Source organism: Lynx canadensis, chromosome D2 (assembly GCF_007474595.2).
Source record: "Lynx canadensis isolate LIC74 chromosome D2, mLynCan4.pri.v2, whole genome shotgun sequence".
NCBI classification, from domain to species: domain Eukaryota; kingdom Metazoa; phylum Chordata; class Mammalia; order Carnivora; family Felidae; genus Lynx; species Lynx canadensis.
Genome location: NC_044313.2, coordinates 53,483,705 through 53,498,457, shown reverse-complemented (window position 1 = coordinate 53,498,457; position 14,753 = coordinate 53,483,705). Strand labels below are relative to the sequence as shown.

Genomic DNA, 14,753 nt, shown 5'->3' with positions numbered 1-14,753 from the left:
ATGTTCTCCACTGCATCATCTCAAATGTCATCCATCTCCTCAGAGAGGTGGGTATTCCCTGAATATTGTGGCATTAGTAGTCACCATTGCCACCAACACCACCATCAGTTACACACTATTATATTTTCTTTGTATCACTTAAAAGAATCTGAAATTTTGTATGTCTATCGTTTGCCCTCCCTACTAGAATGTAAGCTCATTGAGAATAGGAATATCTCTAGAGTCTAGTAATAAATGTTCAATAAATATTTGACTACAACAGGGCTCTCCAAACCCAAGCCAACATTTGACCTGGTGATCAAATAAGCAGAGATTAATGTCCAATACTAGAGGAAAAAATGGCTCTGATAGACCTGCTGAGATGAGGATGTGGCAGAATCCAATGTAGTGCTATTCTAAGGGATTTTCAATACAGTTTTAAAAATGCAAATTTGGGAGGCTCCTGGGAGGCTCAGTTGGTTGAGCGTCCAACTCTTGATTTCAGCTCAGGTCATGATCTCACCCTTCATGCAATCAAGCACCGTGCCAGGCTCACTCTGACCAGCATGGAGTCTGCTTAGAATTCTTTTATTTTTATTTTATTTTTATTTTTTTTAATTTTTTTTTCAACGTTTATTTATTTTTGGGACAGAGAGAGACAGAGCATGAACGGGGGAGGGGCAGAGAGAGAGGGAGACACAGAATCGGAAACAGGCTCCAGGCTCTGAGCCATCAGCCCAGAGCCTGACGCGGGGCTCGAACTCACGGACCGTGAGATTGTGACCTGGCTGAAGTCGGACGCTTAACCGACTGCGCCACCCAGGCGCCCCGAGAATTCTTTCTCTCTCTCCCTTGCTCTCTGTCCCTCCCCCGCTAGCATGCACACTTGCTTGCTCACTTTCTCAAAGTAAATACATTTTTAAAAATGCAATTTTTTTTCATTTCATTTGCTGAGTTAGAAAATACAACTCTATTATATTGCTCTTTTTATGTCAGTCTTCTATTAAACTGTAAACACTCTAAGGGCAGAAGCCATTTTAGATTTCTCAGCATTTAGTATGAAGCTAGGCATTTAGACTTTTATGCACTATCACCACCAGCTAGTAAGTTGGAAATTTTTGTCTCATTTATTACTGTGTGGTTTCTGTCTCCTGAGGTGATTCTGATAGATATAACACACTTCATCCATCACCATCAGTAACCAAACCCTATAGATTTTACTTTCATGCTTTATCTATAAAATGTCACTATTTACTTGTTAGAAATTACCTCTTCCTTTCCATGCCTACTATCACCTCAGCTGGCACCTGCATTATCTCCTCTCATGATGTATCCAACTGGTTTTTCCTTGTCAAATCAGTACTCATACAGTATTGCTAACTCAATCTGTTTGTTACTGTGTAAAATTAAAGTGGTATGGATTCAACAATGGCTACCATTTATTAAGTATGAACCATGTGCTAGGGCATTGTGTTAAGCACTTAACAATTTTTTTATATTCTCTAAGATTAAAAAAATGCTTTTGGTAACAGCTTTATGAAGATATAATTCACTCATGTAAAGTGTCCAATTCAATGGTTTCTAATATATTCGCAGAGCTGTACCATCACCACAATCAATTTTAGAACATTTATATCACCCGCAAAATAAAATCCATACCTTTTAGCCATTACCCCAATACCCTCATCCTGCTCATCTGTATGCTGCCACTAATCTACTTTGTCTTCATAGATTTGACTACTCTAGACATTTCTTATAAATGCACTCATATACCATATGGTCTTTGTGACTTTCACTTAACATGAACATCAATGAACATGTTTTCAAGGTTCATCTACATTGTAGCATGAATAAGTACTTCATTCCTTTCTAAGCCCAAACATTTCATTACATGGACACACGTTTTATTTACCATTCATAAATTGATGGACATTTGGATTTTTATCTTTTGGTTATTATGAATAATGCTGCTATGGCAGTTTGTATACATGGTTTCATTTCTCATGGGTACATACCAAGGAGCAGAATTACAGGATCAAATGGTAACTCAAAATTTAACTTCTTGGGGAGTTACTGCCAGACTGTTTTCCAAAATAGCTGCACCATTTTGTATCCCCACCATAAGTGTATAAGGGTTACAATTTCTCTACATCACAATACTTGTTTTCTTTTTTATTACTGCCATTCTAGTGGATGAAGTGCCATTTCATTATGGTTTTGACTTGTATTTCCTGATAACTAAAGATGTTAAGCATATTTTCATGTGTTTACAGATCATTTGTATATATTCTTTGGAGAAATATTTATTTGGATCATTTGTCCATTTTTTTTTTTTTTTTAATTTTTGAGGGAGGGGGAGAGAGAGAGAGAGAGAGAGAGAAAGGCAGGGGAGGGGCAGAAAGAGAGGGAGACTGAGGACCCAAAGCAGGCTCCACGCTGATAGCAGAGAGCCCAAAGCAGGGCTCAAACTCATGAACAGTGAGATCATGACCTGAGCCAAAGTCAGACACTTAACCCACTGAGCCACCTAGGTGCCCCTGCCCATTTTTTAATTGGGTTATTTGTTCTTTTATTGAGTTGTAACATTGCTTTATATATATTCTGGATATTAGTCCATTATCAGATATATGATTTATGAATATTTTCTCCCATTCTTTACACTTTTTTGGTGGTGCCTTTTTCACTAGTTTTTAATTTTAATAAAGTCCAATTTATCTATTTTTATTTTGGTCGGTTATACGTTTGGTGTCATATTTAAGAAACCATTGCCCAATCCAACTTCATTAAGATTTACCCCTATGTTTTTTTCTAAGAATTGTACAGTTTTAGTGATTTACATCTTCGATACAATTTGAGTTAATTTTTTTATGTTGTGTGTGTGTGGAGGGGGCGTCCAACTTCATTCTTCTGCATGTGGAATCCAGTTGTTCCAGCACTGTCTGTTAAAAAGTCTGTTCTTTTCCCATTGGATTATTTTGTCACTCTTGTCAAAAATCAATTGATCAAAAATGTTAAGAATTTCTTGCTTCTCAATTCTATTTCATTGATCCATATATCTATCCTAGGCCAGTACTACACTGTCTTGATTACTACTGCTTTGTAGAATTTTGCAATTGGAATGTGTGAGTCTTCCAATTTTGTAAACATTTTCATTTAACTCTTAATGTAACTTAATACTAGGCATCATCCCAATTTTACAGATGAGGAAATTAAGGAAACTTAGAGAAGTTTAGCTTTCCCACAGACACAAACATATTTGGTAGTTGCTCCAGGATTCATACTCAGATCTATGTAAATCTAAAACTGACCAGTAAGCAATGCTCCTTCTATAATCTGGTCTCAATATACCTTCCAGACTAAATTTATACTAATCCCCCAATGTACCCTAAAATATCTCCTATTCTTTTCTGCTTAACTCTTATTCCTTCCATCTGAAATGACCTGCCCTCCATTTGTTTAATAAAATTCTACTTCACAAGAGCTTCACTATTCACTTAGTGATCTCTCTTTTCACTCTATTACCTTAGGAGTACAGGCCTCTCTCATGGTTCTTATTCCGTATCACATCTTATAATAGAGATTATCTATGTATATGTATTACTTCCCTTCCTAGGTTAAAAATAAGGTCCATCTCTCATTCACCTTTGTAACTCTCCAAAGCTGTAATGCAGTACCTTTCACACGGTAGGTACTAACTTCATACTTTGAATGAATATGTGAATTCTAATATTACCCCTCACAGAGTGGGCAATAAGAATGTATATGCATGTGTTAGGGCTGGGGGTGGGAGGCTGAGGTCATGGCAAGGTCGTAGGAATGACTATTTAAGGAAAATCCTCATCTTGAGAATGTGATAAGAGAAGGATGGCATGAGATGGGAAGTGGCAGAGTAGCAGGCCCAGAGAGCTGGTGTTAACAACTCTTTTAGCAAAAGAGAAACCTCAAGTCTTGAGGTATTGTGAGTAGACAAGTAATACTTGCCAGTGAATAGGAAAAAGGATACAACAAGAAGCCCCAAACTGAGTTTATTATGGTATAGACTAGGTAATAACAAATAACTCCAGTACATTCAACTAAAGCCTGAGATACCCTGGGATATTTAAATATAACACCAAGCAAAAAGCTACTCTAGGGTGAGAAGAGCCCAATAGAAAAGAAGAAAATAAGATATTTATCTAGAGAAAGCCAGGAAATCGAACAACATACCAATCCTTACAACTTCTCCCACGTTCCCAACCGCTTCTCTGACTTGCCCATTCGTGTACCACTTCAAGTTGTTAACACCTCTCCATTTTTTAGCCAAGATTTCTGGGTAACAAGAAAGTCTTTTCCAAAAGAATGAGGTGTCATTCTTCTCCTTTACACCATCTGATTCAAGGTAAAACTTTCTCACAAAGGGAACTATTAGGAATTCTAGGCTGGAAAGACATACCAGGGCCTCTTGCCATGTATTAAATCTAGAATCCTGTCTCTAGAAGCTATTTATGGCTAACCTCTTAGAAATGAATCACATCACACAGAACTCCCATTCAGCTGAGAATCTTTACCTGGACAAGTGAATGAGGTTTAGGACATAGTGGATTTCAAAGTCGGCAACAACCTGACATCAGCAGAGTAATTTCATTACAACCTCCCCATTTTCTAGAAATCCAGTCAGAATCTGGGTCAGCTATTTAAACTCCACCATCTACTTTTTCTTCCAGTTGCCTCCTATCCAACTGGCAGGAACTTCCAAGAAAGATGATATAATAGGCATTGCAGTATACTGGCTGCTTGTTGGGGTTGGAATAGACCTGTTCAGGTTTGAGGGATGCAAAAGGGTTAGCTCCATAGGCGGTGATGTTTGTATCCAAGTCCACCAGAATCTGTAATGAGGCTGCCAATTCCTGATGGCTATGGGAGACAGATAAAAAAAAATAATAATAATAAAATGCTGTGCTAATTATGAGAAACAAAGGAGAGAAATTTCTCAGAACTTGATGCTTCTGTACTCATTAATCCCCAAAATTACCTAAGGATGGTTTAGGCGAGGGGATATCCCTTCCTACCAAATGTCTCACTAATCACCTGATTAACTAGCATAGGACTTGGTTCTAAGGGGATTAGAAAGCCAAGTGTGGAAAGGAAGAAAATCCTCACCAGAAGATAGAAGATGAGCAAAGGGGAGAGAAATGAGCTCATCTATATAAAGGGAGGTGTTGAGGGGTGCCTGGGTGGCTCAGTCAGTTAAGCATCTGACTTTCTCTCAGGTCATGATCTCACGGTTCATGAATTCAAGCCCCACATCAGGCTCTGTGCTGACAGCTCAGAGCTCAGAGCCTGGAGCCTGCTTCGGATTCTGTGTCTCCCTCTCTCTCTGCCCCTCCCCCCCCTCGCGCTCTGTCTCTCTCTCTCTCTGTCAAAAATGAATAATAAACATTAAAAATTTAAAGAGAGGTGTTGAGTGAGTCAGGGATATATCAAAAATAGGAGGAAGTTGAAACCTGTAAACAGTGATCAATGTAGGGATCTCATAATCACGAAGTAGCAAGAGGGTGGGCAGCCAAGCCTCCATTAAGTCTGGGGAAGCATGGAAACCTATGGAAAAAACAACAAAAATAGAAATGGATATAGAGAGGGGAAAGGCTGAAGTAGGGCCTAAGCAAGATACTTTTTTTTTTTTTAATTGTGTTCACCTTTCTCCTCACCTTGCTCACCTCCAATGCTCATTTACCATCATCATCTACCCCAGGTTCTTCAGTGGAAAATTCTGAACCCGGGCATAGCACAAATGGCTAATGATCAACCAAAGTTGTCATCATATTGTGTTTAAGCTGACCAAATGAATGGGATTCCAAATATAGACGATACAAGAGTCAGGATAGAAAATTCCCAGAAAAGCCACCCAGTATTCCCCTAAATGATTCTTACCTGGATGGAATGTCACCACCAAATCTGGATGGGCTATCCGCCCAGTCTCTACCTCCTCCTCCCAGAAGTCATGATAGAGGCCTCTATGGCCACTAAGCTGAACTGTGCCAGGTTCCAGGATGGGAGTTGAGGGGTTCTGTGTAAAGCCAGCAGATACGTCTATACCCACCATGATCACACGGAGGCCAAGGTGTCCAGGAAACATGTAGCCAAGCTCATCATAGTCCTCAGGGCGAGTGAGGAATGTCTCCACGTGGGAAGCACCAACCACATGCACTGTGCTTCCCCCAATCTTCCCAACATTTATCCCCAAGGCCCGAAGCCCAAGGCCCAGTGTCAAGGGTCGTGAGAGGGCATCTGTCAGCAGCCGCTTCAAAGAGCCCTGCAAGACATCTGGGTCTGGCCTTGGCCGTCCTACGCTGGCCCACAGGGTGGTCATGGCATGACTACCTAGCACAGCATCCAGTGTAGCATCTAGCTGTAAATGCCGCATAGAAAACCAGGTATCCCAGCCCTGTACAGCTTCAGCCAGGCATGGCCAAGGCCCTGAAGGTAGGACAAAAGCACCTGTAGGAAAGAAGAAATAAGAATGACATAATCCTTTCCTGGCTTCAATATTCTTTCCAAGTGTACTCTCCCAACTTGTGACCAGGAGTGCCCCACTCAGTTTCTCATTTTTTCCTTCTAACAACATGCTTTCATCTCCCTCTCCAAGTACAACCAATTATGACCACTATATCAGAGTTCTCCAACACTATCACTTCACCTGTGACTAGGAGCCATTCCATGAGACGGTCCACAGCTACAAGACGCAGCTCTTGACAAACCTTCCTGTGTGCTGGCCAGTCTGACCTCTGGCACTCTGGACCACAGTAATAGACATTTCTGCACCTGAAAGAATGAGCCCCAGAAACAGATGTTCCTATACCTCAAAGGTATGTCAGGGGAAGGAAACTGATATTCCTGCACCTAGGAAGAAAGATCACTGGATAAGGAAGGTAAGGAGAGGAGTGACAACTGATGCACTAAATTTGGAGATTATATTTGGGAGGGGAGGCATGAGAGACTAGGAATGTAATTATTCTCTTGGGTTAGAGTGACACTTCAGTCTATATCTGGGACAACTCACTTTTTACATCACTTACAGAAAAAATAAGTAACAGGAGTTTGCAGCTGCCCTATTATCACAGATATGGCTCAACTCCCCAGAAGAGATAATGATCTTATACCTTGCGTACTCAAGAGGAGGGAGGTAAAGAAGATTATACAGTCGTCCCCCCTTATCCAAAGGGAATATGTTCCAAGATCCCCAATGGATACCGAACTCACGGATGACCTAAACCCTGTATATACTGTTTCCTCCTATACATACATACATACATATGTATCTATGATAAAATTTATAAATTAGGCACAGTAAGAGATTAACAATAAGACAATTATAATATACTATAATGTTATACGAAAGTGGTCTCTCTTTCAAAAGATCTTACTGTATTGTACTCACCCTTCTTCTTGTGATAATGTGAGATGATAAAATGCCTACATGATGAGATGAAGTGAGATGAATGACATAAGCACTGCAACACAGTATTACACTACTAATGACTTTTTGACAATAGTCAGAGGAGGATCATCTGCTCCCAGACCGTGGTTGACCATGGATAAGTGAAACCACAGAAAGCAAACTGCAGGTGGGGTGGGGGTGGGGGGGAACTATTGTACCATAATCTGTCTGACCTCCCCATAATACCCAAAATAAGAAGGAGCCCAATCCTTTTCTAATCTTTCTGTGGCCTGGATCACACAAAATGAGTGGGCCTTAAGTTACTTTGAAAACTCTTAGACCTTTCCTCCTGCAAGGAAGTCTTAGAATAGGATCATTTCAGGATGACTCCCCATTTAGTCCCCAACTAGTCACCTTTTGCACTGCCGTAAGACCTTGGAGTCTGAAAGACCACTAGGGAGAGCTCTACAGTGAGCACAGAATCGGAATGTGTCCTCCATCTTCTGGAACATTTCTTGAGGGCATCGAAATCCAAAGCCTGATACAGAAGCACCCCCATCTAGCACCAACCTGCAGAAATGGCACGGTGAATAAGTGGCAATAGGAAAGAGTTATCTCCAAAATCTTTCATGACCTATACCTTGCCTCCAATATATTTCCATCTGCTCCCACTATTTCTCACATAAGCAAATTATATTTCTTCTATAGTAATAAAACTTACAGAAGTCAGGATGAGAGACTCCCTCATTGTAAATGCCCCATATTCTCCAAGCTATATTCCCTCTTTGCCTTCTAAAATCAGTTCTACTAGAGATATTATTCTTCCATAGAGCGAGTCACTCACTTGTATTCTTCATAGCTTTTCATGCTTAGCTTTTGAAGGATTAGCTGAGATAGGCCAGGAACATTATTTTCCAAGGAGAAGAAGCCAAGTGCATCAATGCTAGGGTCAGGTTTTGAGAGGGTCAGAGGCACAGGGGTCACAACTGTGGATGGGGTCACAACCATGGGAGCCACTGATGAAGGGGGTTTCTTGTGCCTTCGCTTCCGAGATCTTGGAGCCATGGCTGTCCACTGATACCTGGGGACTATACACAGAACAGATATGGAATGAAACTTTGCAAGTTGGTCACATATGATGTGTTTTCATATGTTTGACCTTTCACTTCTCATTCTAGTCTCTCAGACCTAGGTATCTGTAAGACTTATTTGGTATCTACTGATTATTGATCACCATAGGCGATTATAAAAAAACAGCAGGGAAATAATTATATATGAACATAATTATACATATATGTGTTACATATTAAGTTCTATATAAAATTTAAATACATATGTAAGGAAATGCACAGGAAAAGGTCTGCCAGGTCTCATGTAAAACCAGTAACAGTGATTAACACTGAGGACGGAAAGAAGTAATGGGACAGGAACTGGGTTAATCAAAAGGAATTTTAGACCTATCTGTGATATTTGACTCTTGAATAGTTAGAATATATTTATATATTATTCGTATAATCCTTTTAAAAAATAAAAAATCCTTTTAAAGTGAGCAATAATATGGCATGTCCTACATTCACATGGTTGTGCAACCACCACCTCTATCTAGTTCCAAAACATTTTCATCATCCCAAAAGAAAACCTCATAACCAGAGGTGCCTGGTGGCTCAGTCGGGTAAGTGTCTGACTCTTGATTTCAAAAAGAGAGAAAAAAAATCAAAAGAGAGAAAAAAGCAAACAAAAGTTTTGGTTGTCCAAAACTACCAGCTAATTGGAGAATTAGTCAATTTCACTTAGTTGGGGAAATAAAACATTCATTTTAGAAAACCCATCATCACAGTTGTAAGCAACAGACCCAGAGGAAGAAATTAAACGCAACACAAAATCAGCATCACTATGCTAAGAGTTATATAGTCAAAGCAAGTTATAAAAAATTATGAAGAAACTTTCCTAAAGAGGCGAATTTTGAAGTAGAACTGATCCTGCACCCACCCACTACCTAGCAGGAACTCTGTGATATTCTCCTTTCTTGGCTTGTCTTCTCCCATTCCTTCTACAATTGTTGAGTAAACAAAAGGAACTATATTGGGAAAAATAAAAACATGCATTCACTCAACAAATATTTATTGCTAAACATATATAATCACTCATAAAATAATGGAAACAAATATGAAAAATATACTCAACATCTAGATGTCCTGTAGAGGGATCAAATGTAAATCATAACATAAGGCAGTATATAAATACTGTAAGTGAAACTAAAGCACTAGTGGGAAATCAGAAGAGTCTCTTTAGTTGGTTAGCTGTAGGAAGAATTTATAAAGCAGGTAGCAGTCAAAATAGACCGATGGTAATTCTTTGAATACATGAGATAAAAAAAGGAATTCTTAGCACAGAGAAGAGCATGAGCATAGAAATGTAGATGGGAACACTCTAGAAATTAATGAAATAGAATGATTTGAGTTTGACTATAAGTATAACATAAACATTAAGAACTAAAACTATAAAGTCTTAGAAGAACACAAAGGGAAAAGGTCATAATATGGATTGGCAATTTCTTAGATATGACACCATAAAAAGAAATGAAGTACTGATAATATGCTACAATGTGGATGAACCTCAAAAGCATTATGCTAACTGAAAGAAGTCAAAAGGTCACGTTATAGGATTTCATTTATATGAAATATCGAGGAAAGGTAAACCCACAGACAGAAATCAACTCCTGGTTGCCAGGGACTGGGTGGAAGAGGAATGGGGAGTAACTGCTAAATGGTTATGGGGTTTCCTTTTTTTTTTTTTTTTTAAGTTTATTTATTTTGAAAAAGAGAGAGAGCGTAAGAGAGCATAAGAGAGCATGCACTCAAGTAGGGGAGGGACAGAGAGAGGGAGAGAAAGAATCCCAAGCAGGCTCTCTCAGTGCAGAGCCCAACTTGGAGTTCAAACCCATGGAACTGTAAGATCACGACCTGAGCCAAAATCAAGAGTCAGACACTTACCCAACTGAGCCACCAGGCACCCCTGGTTATGAGGTTTTCTTTTGGGATGATGAAAATGTTTTGGAACCAGATAGAGGTGGTGGTTGCACAACCATGTGAATGTAGGACATGCCATTTAATTGCTCACTTTAAAAGGATTAATTTATGTTGTGAATTTCATCTCAATTAAAAAATAAAAAAGAAAGGTACCTGTAGAGATTGAGAATCTAAATACTAACTTTCCAATTAACTGCCTCCAGGGACAGGGAAATGGCAGAGGATAAAAAGGCTGACAGTGGTTGGTTTTACTATGAATAAGGTAACTTTTAAAGTTCAAATCAGGGATCATGTTTTGTTACAAAAATAGTCTGACATTTACTCCTTCTGGACCAGATTTGTTAGGAAAAAAACTCTAGAATCATCATTCAGATGAAGTGTAGGTGGCAGAACAAACAAAAACCTCCCAGAATCATCCACTAAAATCTATTATCTGTACACCTGAAACTAACATAACATTGTAACTAACTGGAATTAAAATTGAAACTTAAAAAAAAGAAAAGCTATTATCTTATGACACGGCTTTTTGCAAACTGCTGTCCTCAGTTAATGAGGGAACTAATTTGTATTTTCTTTTGTACTTTCTTTCCCCTCCTTTCATTCCACTTATGTAATCTCTCCCCTCATACCACAGATAAATGGATGTTTTCAGAGTCCAAAGAACAGAGATAGCTAAGCTCATCTGCATTCTACATTCTCACTAATACAGAAGAAATTAGACCTGAAGGTGGTAGATTATTTTAAGATTTAAGGGTCCCTTTACTAAAGGATGCCTTCACACCTGAGTACCCCATTTCCAACAAGTGACCTGAATCTTCCCTCCACTTTTAATCACCACACATTCTCATCACATTTCCAGAATCATTGCAACTTTAGAAGCATTCATCTGCTCTACCTACCCAGCCTCCTCAGGCAAGAAAACACCTTTTTGAACCTTGAAAGAATGGATTCATCTTTTCTTTACAGGTATGGAGAAAAATTATCTTTGTTCTGATATAAGTCAAGGGTCTTAAATCCCAGGATTAATAAATATATATTCCTGATGTTCAACTAAAAGCCTTCTGCAATGGAAGCCAATTAAGACAAGAAATGTATTGCCTCACTTATCTGCCTTTCCAAAGAGATCCTTCTTTTTTTTTACTTATTTTGTTTTTTAAATTTTTTTTTCAACTTTATTTATTTTTGGGACAGAGAGAGACAGAGCATGAATGGGGGAGGGGCAGAGAGAGAGGGAGACACAGAATCGGAAACAGGCTCCAGGCTCTGAGCGGTCAGCCCAGAGCCCGACGCGGGGCTCGAACTCCCGGACCGCGAGATCGTGACCTGGCTGAAGTAGGACGCTTAACCGACTGCGCCACCCAGGCGCCCCCAAAGAGATCCTTCTTGAAAGGAAGACTAACTCTTGGCTCTCTAGAAGTTGACTGAACTCACTGGGAAGTGAAGGAATCACAGTTTGAGGAGGAGTGGGGCGATGAAATCCCTGAGAGTTTCCTCTATGTCTAGAATGGGCTCATGATACAAACTAACTAAATTTCTGGCAGGAAGGTAAGAAGGTGGGAATGAGAAGCCAGGTCCTTGCATTTGCATCTACGTGAAGCTCATGTCTGAGTTTGTGTACCCCAGGCCCAGACCCAGCTTCCTTGGCTCTAACTTTTCTGCACAGAGTCCCAGGATCCTCCAAGTTTGAGGGGAGGGATGGGACTGAGAGAAACAAAGGCAAAAAACATAGAGGACAAGGGAGAAGTTGGAAAGAATTACATATAATGAGCTTTCAGAATTTTCCAGAGATCAGAGTCTATGTCACCTAGCAAGGAATCACCTTTTTTCTAGTTGCCCCCAGTGGCTTGGGCTCTAATTTATTCTCCGTATATAAAAGAGAAAACACCAACACCAAGGACTAAAAAGGAGACATGAACTGGACGGTCTAGAAAAACTATTATCCTTCATCTCCAAATTCGCTAAATATTAGCCTATTCCCAGACCAGGTCTCCCATCCTTCTCCCTCACCACCAAAAGCCTCAAGTTTCACCTACTACAGTATCTTCTCGCTATCTCCAGACCAGGAAGACCTATGTAATTTTCTCTAATTCACCAGCAAACAGAAAACATCTTTGGGGAGGCAGGGAAAGGGGAGAGTGATGCTAGTCATTGGGGATCCTCAAAAGGAGTTAGGAAAGAGAAAGCGAAAAGGAGGAATCCATTAGGGTCACTATTATTAAGCACATTCAGATGCTTAATCAGTGCTAACACTCCTTGGGGTGATAAATGTTTTACTCAACTATAAACTAAGCAAGCAGATGATTTGAAGGGAAAGGAACTTACCCTGCTAAGCCCTAGGCTTCCTTCCTTCTCTCTTTCTTCCAAGTGAAGCGAATGCTTGATCTCCTCAGATCTAAGCTGTGGCTGACTTGCAGCTGTCCCTTCGTATCACTTTCCTTTGCAAACTGCTGAAATGCTGCGTCTCTGTGATTAGGTATACCCTGCCAACCAGACAGACAACGCTGAATTCTCCCTAACGAGGCAAGGAGGGACGTGGCCCCCTGCCCATTGACTTCTCTCTTTCTGACCTTCCTTGTCTGCCAAGATGGCTCAGTATTTATGCTGTCAACACACCCAAACTCACCAAAGGCCAGTCAGGCTAAGGAAAGATGAAACCTATTGCTTCTTTAACCTCTCTTACTAAGGCAGCATTTATGCTCTTAGTCCACAGTGGCAGAAAAACAAACAAACAATAACAAACAAAAAACACCTAAGATTAGTTCAGAAGTCATTAGTTGGTTGGAAAGGGAGGCACTAGCTCAGAGCAGTGGGAACTCCTGGAGTTCTGGATGTTAATCCAGACCCAGGAAGAGTTACCCCAAGCCCAAAGTCCCTTTTAGCCTAACAACACTGCTCAAACACAATGATTAATATAATTAATTTGTATATTAAGTACAAATGTAATACCCAAGAAAGAAGAATAGAAATGGTCTTTTAATGGTATAGAAGAAAATCAATTGTAGGGGAAACAAAATTAATTTGTAAAATTCACTTTCTCTGAAAGGAAAGCAAGGTACTTTCTGAGTGAATGTCACATCGGGCACACTCCATTTATTTCAAAAGAGTGAATAAGAAGAGGAATAAAATAAGCAAAATCAAAATATTACTAAAAATGCATTCTACTTCTAGGAACAGAAAATATAAAAGAATCAATTCAAACATCTTCTCATTCCTTCCTATAATGAATACTGATCCAAGGGATTTAATTATACATTCCTAGCTCCTTTTCATTTACCAAGCTCCAGAGTCTATCGTAAGTTATTAGGACAATGGTCCTATATGACTGCAAGACCTAACTTTCTGCTTACATCTGGCCCCAGCTATATGTCACTTACCTGCCTCTGTGATCATCAAACTGGGGAACAGAACAACTTGCAGGGAGGTCCTGGAATGTGGTAAATCAAAAATCTATACATGAACAGATGCAGAGAATGGATTCCTTAAAAAAAAAAATTTTTTTTTTAAGTTTATTTTTGAGAGACAGCACAAGTAGGGGAAGGGCAGAGAGAGACCAGGGAGACAGAATCTGAAGCAGGCTCCAGGCTCTGAACTGTTAGCACAGAGCCCGATGTGGGGCTTGAACCCACGAACCATGAGATCATGACCAGAGCCGAGCTGGACGCTCAACCGACTGAGCCACTCAGACACCCTGAAAATGGATTCTTAAGGAACTCCAGACTATAGGAAGCAAACTGAAAGCAGCTAAGGTGGAAGAAAAGTGTTAAGGATGCATTTACATGACATTATTCAGAACAGCCGTGGACAAAAGAAAATCAGTTGCAATAGGCAAAAATCCTGAGTAAAATGGGAGTAATTCATTTTAAGCAAATGTTTCAGGTCTATTTCAAATCAACTGGCAGAACATTTAAAGGTTATGAGTTCTGTTAATATTAGCTGAACAACAGAAGGCACAAGAAGTGAGAGGTGGTCTTTTCTTTTAATTTTTTTAATGTTTATTTTTGAGAGAGAGAGAGACAGAGACAGAGACAGAGTGTGAGCAGAGAGAGAGGGAGATACAGAATCCGAGGCAGGTTCCAGGCTCTGAGCTGTCAGCAACAGAGTCCCACGTGGGGCTCGAACTCACAAAACATGAGATCATGACCTGAGCCAAAGTTGGACGCTTAACCAAGCCACCCAGGCACCCTGAGAGATGGTCTTTTCTAACTCAGGAGTGTCATCTTTGACTACAAAGGAATATAAAATAAAGAAAAAACTGATATTGAATATTAATTTATATTTTACCATCATAGCTACTAGCTCTGGCAGACATTTAAATTTACAATTTAGAA

At 39.8% G+C, this 14,753-nt stretch overlaps 1 protein-coding gene across 4 annotated transcripts in view; it reads right to left on the bottom strand.

The window, feature by feature from the left end:
- Positions 1–13,958, bottom strand: part of LOC115527024 (annexin A7) — a 51,420-nt gene extending 37,462 nt beyond the window's left edge. The window contains exons 1-7 of one of the 4 annotated variants that reach the window (XR_003972829.2): positions 13,800–13,958; positions 8,241–8,484; positions 7,811–7,966; positions 6,656–6,780; positions 5,890–6,456; positions 5,463–5,556; positions 4,527–4,872 (exon numbers count right to left, since the gene is read on the bottom strand). Coding sequence is in view for 2 of the 4 variants with exons in the window: in XM_030334376.1 (XP_030190236.1) it covers positions 5,463–5,556; positions 5,890–6,456; positions 6,656–6,780; positions 7,811–7,966; positions 8,241–8,484; positions 13,800–13,815 (1,202 nt within the window). In the remaining 2 variants the exon portion in view is untranslated. Of the gene's footprint in view, positions 1–4,526; positions 4,873–5,462; positions 5,557–5,889; positions 6,457–6,655; positions 6,781–7,810; positions 7,967–8,240; positions 8,485–13,799 lie in introns of those variants that run through there. The other 3 variants (XM_030334376.1, XM_030334377.1, XM_030334380.1) reach the window with 3 other exon arrangements.
- Positions 13,959–14,753: the final 795 nt, after the last annotated feature.